Source organism: Phyllopteryx taeniolatus, chromosome 4 (assembly GCF_024500385.1).
Source record: "Phyllopteryx taeniolatus isolate TA_2022b chromosome 4, UOR_Ptae_1.2, whole genome shotgun sequence".
Classification (NCBI taxonomy): domain Eukaryota; kingdom Metazoa; phylum Chordata; class Actinopteri; order Syngnathiformes; family Syngnathidae; genus Phyllopteryx; species Phyllopteryx taeniolatus.
Window position 1 is genome coordinate 16,673,885 of NC_084505.1, and position 10,204 is coordinate 16,684,088.

Here is a 10,204-nt window from a genome sequence, read left to right on the forward strand (position 1 = left end):
AGTATGGGGAAGGCCACTTTTCATTCCACTGTGACTGTGTCCTAACTAGTGTACAAAGCAATGTCCTTAAGTGTGATTGTTTTTTGGATGAACTTGCGCAAAACCTTTGACCTGGAGTGTATTTAATTTCGCCGCCTGGGATTAATCTAGAGTGCTTAGCAAAATATGTGGTTTTGGAATGGTTAATACACCAGTATGAAGAAGCTTTTTAACATGGCATTTTATTCAAGAATGATTATTATTATTATTTTTTTTTTTGTCCTGTTTGGCTGTTATGTCAACCAGAATGGAAAATCTGTATCCCTTTTATGCCGAAACAGTTTTACTGTGTCACAGTGGAGTTTTTAAGCTTCCGCTGTGGTATTATAATTTAGGTTTATTGAGAATCAGACTTGATCAGTCGAACAGAACAAAGTTTCTAGAAGGGAGAAAGAAACAAAGACAAAAGACAAAGCACTAATTGTAAACAGGATGAGTGAAGTAAATCATTACATTGTCTACAACAATGAAAAGTTATATATGAGTGTTGTATGGGGCTGTAGTGCTACACCCTGTGAGGGAAGGACAGGACAAGATAGAACAGGACAAGGACAGGAGAAGAAGCATGCAGGACCAGGGTCGTGAACCTGGCTGTAGAACTTAAGTGTGGTGGCATTAATTATGTGAATTATAAAAGTGTACAGGACGAGAGTATAAGTGAGGGGATACACAAGTGATTTGCATATTCATGAGTTATTTGTTGCAGTAAGGTGTGTGCCTGCAGATACATGCAAGTGAATTGATACCATTTTACATGCACAAAGACTGACAGAAGTGTCCTGTAATTGCTGTGGTCGCATTGCGGCGCCTGAGGACCACACCGAATCAATCGAGGGGTGGGATCAGGCCCAGGGGTCCACCCGAGAGCAGCCCGGCGGGCAAGGGAACGATAAGGGGGGGAACCCAAGGAGCAGACCCGGGCCATGAGAGGTCAGCCCCAATACCAAGCAGTCATCCAGCCCGGGGGCCCGGCCTCGGGAGCACCGCCATGCAAGTAAGTGAGACCTACCCCCGTGTTACTATGACTGCCAGGTCCCTGACTAGCAGTCATTGGCCCTACCCTGTGTATTTTTGGTGCATTGCACGCATATATTAGATGGAGAGAAGCCCATTTTATGCATAGTGTACTGAGGAAAGTGTGTTCTACGAAGCACTTTATATTGTATAAGCTGTAGATTTGTGTTTTTTTTTTATCATTCTAAACATATTGTTACAAATCTGTATCCAGTAGCTACGGTCAGCAGACAGGGAGAGTTCATCTTCCCATTTGGTGATTGGTAAGTGCATTGATTTAGTACATGAAATCCATTTATAAACTTTTGAGAGATTTCTTTTGCTTTGTAGGAGAAGCTTCATTATTTGCTTGACAAACTCCAGCAGTTCGAGGGTGCTCTGGAGTGTTGGTATTCTTTTTTTTATTGCTGCTTTTAATTTATTGTATCGAAGAAGGTTTTCGGCTCTTATTTGTAATTCAGTTCATCACGTGTCCTAAAAACATTATTGTTAAATAGTTGTTGTAGGTGGTTAATTCCATGTTGTTCCCATGTACTAAAATGAAGGGGTATATTATTAATTTCGAAATCTGGATTATGCCAGACTGGGGAGAGCATACTGGGAGCTAATTGAGATCCTGTCGATTCTAAACTTTGCCACCAAGCCGTTAAGGTGGATGCGATTATTGGATTCTTGAAACATTTATGGTGTTTAAGACTAGTAGAAATAAATGGGAGTTTTGGTAGTTGGATGTTGTTGCAGTCTGTTTGTTCCAATTCTAGCCAAGAATCACACTCCTCACTGTGGTGGAACCATTTGATGAGGTATTGTAATTGGTTAGCTAAATAATAGTGTTTAAAGTTGGGAGCATTTTGGCCTCCCTCCTGTTTACTTTTCTGAAGAGTGAATAGACTGATTCTATTTTTCTTATTTTTTGAATAAAAATGTATTACAGCAGAATCTAGGGTTTGAAACCATTTAAATGTGGACTTAAATGGAATAATTGAAAATAAAAAATGTATTAGATGTAAGGTTTTCATTCCCAGTAGTGATATTATTCCAGTGTCTTAAATCAGCTGAGATTTTTCCAGAAGTGGTGTGAAATTTAGATTGGTTAGCTCTGTGAGTTTTGACGAAATATTGATACCTAAGTACTTAATGTTTCCAAAAGGCATAGGGTACTCTGGGATTTGATCTGCAGGAGTCCATGAGCTTGCTGTTATTGGGAGCATTGCTGATTTTGTCCAGTTGATAGAGTAGTCTGATATTTGTGAAAATGTTTTAATGAGATTGAAGACTGCCTCAAGAGAATACTTGGTTTCCTGTAAGTAAAGAAGAATATAGCATCAGCATATAGATTGATTTTGTGTTCTGTCACTCGTGAGGAGATACCTTTTTAATATTACCATTCTGACATATAGCATTCAAGAATGATTATCTGTGAATTTTCCCCAAATAATTGTAAATAGTGGCACAGTGAACGAGTGGATAGCAAATCTGCCTCACGGCTCTGAGGTTGGGAAATCGAATGGGGCTTCAAATAATATATAATATTAGTATTATTATTACTGTACATGCTGATGTTAGATTTTAGCCTGATTGGTCGGTTAACAGTCAACTTCATCGAGCAAAGCACTCTGCAGACATTACTAGGGCCCGACTGATAAGGATTTTTTTTAGGCTAATGCCAAATCTGACACAAGGCAGAAAAAAAATTGATAACAGATTATCAAATGATTAATAAAAAATATATATATATATATAATGCATAAAATAACTTCTTTTTTGGTTCCTTAACACTTACAACAAAAAAATATAAATTACAGGCAGAACATTGAACAGTTTTCCTTTTTCCTTTAGTATTTGTTTAATTTTACAACATAAAGGCCATTTCAAGTACAAAAACACACAAGAAATCAGTAATTGATAAATTGATCTTTAGATTTTGGCCATAAAAGTACACAATATATAAGCAACACAATGATTGAAGTGGGCGGCACGGTGGAACACATCTGCCTCACAGTTCTGAGGACCCGGGTTCAAATTCGGCCTCGGCTGTGTGGAGTTTGTATGCTCTCCCGTTCCTGCGTGGGTTTTCTCCGGGTTCTCTGGTTTCCTGACACATCCCAAAAACATACATGGTAGGTTAACTGAAGACTCTAAATTGCCCGGTGGTGTGAATGTGACACAGTATGTGCTGATTGTGACAGTGTGTGCAATTGGCTGGCGACCATTTCAGGGTGTACCCAGCCTCTCGCCCAAAGTCAGCTGGGGTAGGCTCCAGCACACCCACAACCCTCGTGAGGATAGGCGATACGGAAAATGAATGGATGGCTGGATGATTGAAGTTACTGGCAAAACATTATACATGATGCCCTTGAATGTTAAATCACAATTCTCTACTCCATTATTCTGTTTGCCATGAAGTGACGACTTAAAACCACAGATTCTCAGATATCAAAAGACGTCATGTTTGAAAGAGAGACATTTTAAATATAAGATGTACAGAGAGTTAAACTGAAACGGGAGATCTTTTCGTGCGTGCATTTGCTATGTTTATTGTTTTGTGCATTGCGGCATTTTTTGTTTATTATAAATATATTTATTCCTTATTTCGTGTGATGTTGTTTGTTTAAATGTCATTATTTTTGTCTTATGTTGTAATGTCCCCCAAAAATTCATTAATTAAAAAAAAATTAACAAAGGACTAATATTGTCCGATAAAATTAATAGGTTGGGCCCAAATTACTATGTTTAATGATCAGCATCTCTGCTGAGTATGTTGTATTTTTTTGTCATGTTATTTGATAAATTTTGTATAGTATTGTTTTCTGCAATTGTAACATGATAGTGTCGGTATTAAGTGTTGGATTAAGTCTGGTACATCCCCACTGAAGGCTCAGGTAGCAAATGCACTGCCCGCCACTGTTGAAATTGAAAGAATCCACATTTAATCACATCATGATGCTGGTCTCTTTATGATAGGAAGTCTGATAAATTTGTTCAGCACCGTATTGTCCAGTATATGGAAATGACAAAATTGGTATATATTCATAGAATAAATATTTGGCCTATCTTTTGTATATTACACATCTAACACCACCTCGTTTGTCCTGTCTTTAAAACACAAAAGAAGTATATTCTGCTCACAAAATTGGTGTTTCGAGACGGTTGTCTGTCCATCATCCGTCAACATGTATCCTCTGATGGCGTTTCAGGTTACATTTCTGTGTGAACCGTTTACCGCAGGCCAAGCAGCAGTATGGTCGCTCTCCAGTGTGGACTCTCCGATGGGCTTTGAGGTTGCTCAGCTTGGTGAAGCTGCGACCACATAGAGAGCAGCAGAAAGGTCTCTCGCCTGTGTGAGTCTGCAGGTGGGCCTTAAGGTTGTTAGGATGGGGGAAACATTTACCACACTGGCCACACCGCAGGGAGTGACTGAACACAGGTGGACAGTCTGGATGGGATAAAAGATATGCATGTTGGGAGTTAGTAGACGGAGTCTGCGAGCTGTTGGTAACCCATAGCGTGGTGGTTAATTTGTTTGCAAAGTGATCTCGCTGGACTACAAGTGCAGTTGGGGGCGTAGTTTTAGATGAGGAGGGAATTCTGTTTAAGGTATTTAAGTTTAAAGTCTGAGAGTGAGTTCGAGATGAGGCTGGTGTGCTGTTTAACGGTGTGGGAGGAGGCTTTTTTAAAGGTCGGCTGAAGCGTTTCATCGGAGCCTGCAGCTTGTCACATTCGGCATGGTTAGAATGCAGCTTCATCCCTTCCTGCATTTCAGTTTTATGGGAATTTGGATTTTTTTTTACTGCACATGAGAACGATGTAATTCCTGACGTTGTCGAAGCCATTTTTCTGACATTCTTCATGTCACCACCACCACCTGAATCCATGAAAACCTCCTGCTTAATTGGAACACTTAGTGAGTCAGGAATTTTGCAGGTAGATAGCTGATCTCTGCTTGTATTAACATGACTCCTACCATCTTCTGTAACAAAGTCTCCCAGCTCATTCTTTGCTTGCTGTAAAGAACAATTGTTTTTGGCAGGATCACTCTCCCAGTCAGATCCAACTCTCTGATGATGAAGCGTGAGGCCTGCCCAGCCAGTGTCCATTCCCACAGACAGATCTGTAGTTTTGTCTGAGGTCCCCAGGCCGTCAGGAAAGTTGTATACATTTGATATCTGGAGGTCTTTCTCTGTCTCTTTCCTTAATAACACATCGCCTTTAGCTGTTTCTTGGCTATCGCCTGGATGTGCTTCTATCATCACACTTACACCGTGAGAATCACAACCCTCTTCATCTGAGGATGAGAACAACAGTTTCAATTACAGGTTTGCCAAGGATAAACAATTATTTTATAAAAAGTTGAAATGTTAGGCTCCATTTACACTGCAGGTTCATGTGCCCAATTCCAATGCAATGCCTTTATTTGATTTTATTTACATGTACATTTCAAGTGACACATCAGATATGGGTATGGCTTTGTTTACACTGATGAAACAATCCACATGCACGGATGGCCAAATTGCACATAACTCCGCAAGTGTGAACACCAAGCAGTGGCAACACAAAAGTAAATAATAATACATAAATAACACAAATATTAAATGTTACATACCATTTAGTTGGCTCGGGCATACTCTTCTGCCATATTGACTTACTCAAGGCTAACTTTGTTCTATGCTTTTGCTGTAGGCTAAATTTGGAGGGGGTGTTTTTTTAATCCATTTAATTGTATTGTTTGAGCAAACACGGGTGTGTACACATACACATTACCAATCAGTATATTTCGATGTCGTCAAGCTCTCATTGATGGGATATATCCGGCCTGTGTTTTATCCTGCACTCGCATTGGCACATATCTGATTTTTGTCCATATTTGGAAAACTTCTGATTCTGATCTGAACATATCCGATTCCGTGCATTATTTCATGCTTACCTACGAATCTGAATTGTGATATTTCAGGCAAAAATAAATCAATCTGAATTCTGTCACTTGAACCATGCAGTGTAAATAAAGCCTTGGTGAGCTCACTGGTGCTGTAGATGTTTCAAATATGCTTAAAGATAATAATATTCTGTTTTGAGAGAAATTAAATGTAACTATTTATTATTGAGGTTGCAGTTTGCAATGTTGAAGAACTATACTGCACCATGCTGATAGCTGTGTGGAAAAAGCTAGCAAAAGCTATTGCTGTGTGTGCGCGTGCGTGCGTGCCATATGTGACAAAACTATCAACAGTGCTCTCCATCAGGGGTAACACTTTGTTCTCCATGCAGAGGAAAGTTAAAACTTACTGACTTCTTCCTTCACATCGACACTTGGCATCCCATCAGCATGTTCAATTGTCTGAAAAAGGACAAAACAGAATTCTAACCATGTTACTAAATTCCACTTGCTACACTCTTCATAGCAATAACCACAAAGCTCCTTAAAAAACAAGTGGTTTGATCTAATTACGTAATGTATAGTGTCCCAAGTCAGTATATACTGTACTTCCTTTTTTTTGTATTTCTTGTCTGGTGTCATTTGAAGAGACATAAGACGATCAGCATTTGAGAGCTAGTTTTTCTTGCCGTCTAGTGACCTTTGTAACACCCAGAATATATTGTACAGGTCTGCTGTGAGATACTCACTCGTGTGTCGTTCTCTGGGTTGAGAATGGCTGGGGCTTCATCTGCCTCTGCTTCTATTTCACATATTTGACTGCCTGTCCATCTTTCAGTAGAGTCACTTTCCTTTTTCTCACCACAGGACATAAAAAGATCTTAAAAAATAAAAGCATTCAATAGCCATGTTTTCTGTAATCCTTATTTCCAAGTGCTTACTGGAAATGTTTTGTCTGTTCTTACCAACATGAGACTCTCCAAGCCTTTCTTCTGAAGTGCTGCCATCGCCATCACTTGCAATATCAACAAACGTGCCATCTTTTTTTCGTTCGATCAAACCATGATCACTTAATTTCATCTCAGCACATTCCAACTTCATCCTCAGGGTCTCCAACTCCTGGTTCCTGCGCTTGACTTCTTCCAAAAATCCTTCTTCGACCAGCTGTGTGACTTTATACATGGCGGTCTTCATCACAGTCTCCATCACGTCGAGAAGCTGCGCCTGGAAAGTGACAGTGAGGGTCTCCAAGTCTGACATAGTGGCAACTCTGTAGGTTTCGTATAAAAATCGCACTAAAACTAAAGTACGTATCGGAAACTAAGATCAAAGTACCGTCGCTTCTATGCGCAAACAGCACTTTTAGACTGCTCCGCTTGCTGTCAGCGTAGCAGCGTATACGTGCCTGCCTGCCTGCCTGTCTAGTTTAGCAATCTTGTGCTAACTAACGGATTCCATTGACCAACGAAAAGCGGTATTCCTGCGATTTATGTTATCATGCTTTTAAAATCTCCCCTGGAAAGAACTATGGGGGAAATCAAACGAAAGTGTTTCAACACACATTTGGCAAATCTGTTTGACAATCAGCTTCTTGTTGCTAGACAGTGATGTAATACAGTGGCCGCGAAGGCCATTGATAGACCAAACGCGTTTCACGTATGTGAAGCCGAATTAATGTATTGCGCTACCCCCCTAGTTGTGAAACTTTAGTTTGATCGTTATTTTAAACATGCTACTCAACATTATACATTAATCCTGCTACTATGTTTAATAACAGTTAAAGGAGCTAATGGCTCTATGTAATCACACAATTCTCCCCCGTTTCTAAATTGTCCTATTCCGGTACACGTTTTGTGGAGTGAGTCGATCATTTAGAAACTTGGTAAAATATATAAAACATTTTAGCCTTGTTGGTTGTTAAGTAGCATATTTGCGCAATCAGCCTTGGTGCTCCAATTGGGTCTGTATAGGCTACTGTGTGACAAACTGTAAAAATGTGCAATATAAAAATAAAACCAAATAATTGTTGACAAGAACTGATATCATTTAGAAAAGGGACACCTGAAAAAACAATTAGGTCATGTCTTTAGATTCAATTAATTTCAGAATGACATCTTTTAATTAAAAAACTAACTTTACAATTATTCAAAGTACATCCACATATTTGCAACACCTTTTTTTTGTAAGTACAGTATGTCACAGGTGTATGTGTATGCATCTTAAAAGCTCACCAGTTCAATGCGGCAAACTGAAAATATTATTTTTTTGAGGGCCCCCATCAGCAAACACAGCCTGACACTCCAATTCTGTTAACCTCATTCATATCATTGCTTTAGGAGAGCCCTTACAGTACCCCTGAATCTTTTTAATATTATCCATCCATCCATCCGTTTTCTGAGCCACTTCTCCTCACTAGGGTTGCGGGTGTGCTGGAGCCTATTCTTTTTAATATTATTCTTATTTTATTCTTCTTCTCCCTTTCTTTCACTTTTGGTTATGGATGTACATAGTGTGATAAAGGCTGATTAATGAACGAACTTTAGTTATCCACTTCCAACAACAAATTCTAATTGTGAAGACCCACAATGCCCACGAGTGGACTTTTCTCCCCCTGTATTGCCTGGATATTGACAAGCTGTGTTCGGAAATGGAATCATTAACTCATTCCGTACTCCGTAATCACAATGTTAAAGTTCACATCGGTCAAATGAAAACATACTTTTTAAACACTCCTCAAGCATGCCATTAATTACGTCATTGCTCTCACATAATTACAATGTACCAGAGTAACGTTAGCAGTTGACCTTCTGTAATAAAGATTGTTTTAAGAAGGGTTTATTTTACAAATTTAATGTAAACAAAGCACTTTACAATATGTCCATCAATGTTGTGATGTGTTGCTCTACTTGAAGATATTTGTACTCCAATCAGCACAATGCATCATGGGATATATTGCTTTTCTAGTGACCATCAGGTTGTTCACTACTACTGAGATGCATTGTAACATACATTGAGGGTACTATTTAGGGTATAACATATAGTCACTACATATTCCAACAGCTCTACAAAATGGTGAATTTGCCGGGGTGTCATGAGCAAAATTTTTGTCATGAGCAAAATTGTAATTGGTTTCCCTCAGAGGGCCGTTAAATGATGGCTAACGAGTTTTGAAATCAAAATTCAAGGATAAAAGTTTATTCAACTATTGATCAAGTTAATATAAAAAGAGGTTAGGTCACATTTTTTGCAATATTCATTAATTTTCTGTACCGCTTATCCTCACTAGGGTCACAGCCGTGCTATCCCAGCTGACTTCGGGTGAGAGGCGGGGTACACCCTGAACTGGTCGCCAGCCAATCGCAGGGCCCATACAAACAAACAACCATTCGCACTCACATTCAAACCTACGGACAATTCCGAGTCTTCAATTAACCTACCGTGCATGTTTTTGGCATGTGGGAGTAAACCGGAATACCGGTAGAAAACCCGCTCAGGCACGGGGAGAACATGCAAACTCCACACAGGCAGGCCGGATTTGAACTCGGGTCCTCAGAACTATGAGGCAGATGTGCTAACCAGTTGCTCACTGTGCTGCCTTTTTTTGTGTGCAATGTATCATAATTTATTCATTCTATATAACAATTTGAAATGTTGGTATAGATTTGATCAACAATGACAGAAGTTAATGCAACATGATTCGCTTTCACAGGCCACATAAAATGATGTGGCGATCCGGATCTGGCCTCCAGGCCTTGAGTTTGACACCTGTGTTATCAGGCATTAAATTGTGAATATGGAGTAATTCTAAACAGCCTGAAACTCTAATTCTGTTAACCTGTTCTGGACCTGTTAATATATATATAGGCAGTCATGACCCAATGGTTAAGATCATTGTCTGCCACCGTGGGGGACCTAGGTTCAAGACCCCGACCGGACCATCCCCCGGACTCATGGCTATGGTGTCCTTGAGCAAGACACTGATACCCCGAACTGCTCCCCAGGTGCTTCAGCTGCCCCCTGCTCCAGTGTGTTCTACTAACAAGTATGTGTATTCACTATGATGGGTTAAATGCAGATAACAAATTCCGTGTGCGTGCGTGCGTGAATGCAAGTTCATGACAATAAAGGTGGTGATTCTTCTGGAACAGAATGAAGTACTGTAAACTGTTTCCCTTTTTTCAGTGATTCCACAAGGCTCAGGATCTTACACAGCATTTACATCAGTCACAGAGAATCCCTCATTTAAAATGAAGGAGGATATTTCTGAATCTGTTTATG

At 39.7% G+C, this 10,204-nt stretch overlaps 1 protein-coding gene across 3 annotated transcripts; it reads right to left on the reverse strand.

Moving 5' to 3' along the window:
- Window positions 1–2,865: 2,865 nt before the first annotated feature.
- On the reverse strand, window positions 2,866–10,088 carry si:ch73-109d9.3 (zinc finger and SCAN domain-containing protein 2). 3 transcript variants are annotated; one of them, XM_061769964.1, is made up of 5 exons: window positions 7,488–10,088; window positions 6,892–7,150; window positions 6,676–6,806; window positions 6,337–6,388; window positions 2,866–5,338 (listed from the first exon to the last, which is right to left on the reverse strand). In XM_061769964.1, exons 2-5 carry the CDS (start codon window positions 7,130–7,132, stop codon window positions 4,215–4,217), a joined length of 1,548 nt encoding a protein of 515 aa, XP_061625948.1. In that variant the 5' UTR covers window positions 7,133–7,150; window positions 7,488–10,088; the 3' UTR covers window positions 2,866–4,214. The 3 variants fall into 3 exon arrangements, with proteins under 3 accessions (XP_061625948.1, XP_061625946.1, XP_061625947.1); XM_061769963.1 differs by having other exon boundaries at window positions 2,868–3,148; window positions 4,183–5,338; window positions 6,892–10,088; XM_061769962.1 differs by having other exon boundaries at window positions 6,892–10,088.
- Window positions 10,089–10,204: the final 116 nt, after the last annotated feature.

What these genes read in the sequence shown, in the direction of transcription:
- si:ch73-109d9.3 (XM_061769962.1), bottom strand. Translation starts at nt 7,186, where the DNA reads ATGTCAGACTTGGAGACCCTCACTGTCACTTTCCAGGCGCAGCTTCTC. An exon ending in ACCCAGAGAACGACACACGA is followed by an intron (nt 6,389 to 6,675) that starts GTGAGTATCTCA and finishes GTCCTTTTTCAG; the next exon opens with ACAATTGAACATGCTGATGG. An exon ending in CGATGTGAAGGAAGAAGTCA is followed by an intron (nt 5,339 to 6,336) that starts GTAAGTTTTAAC and finishes TCTCATCCTCAG; the next exon opens with ATGAAGAGGGTTGTGATTCT.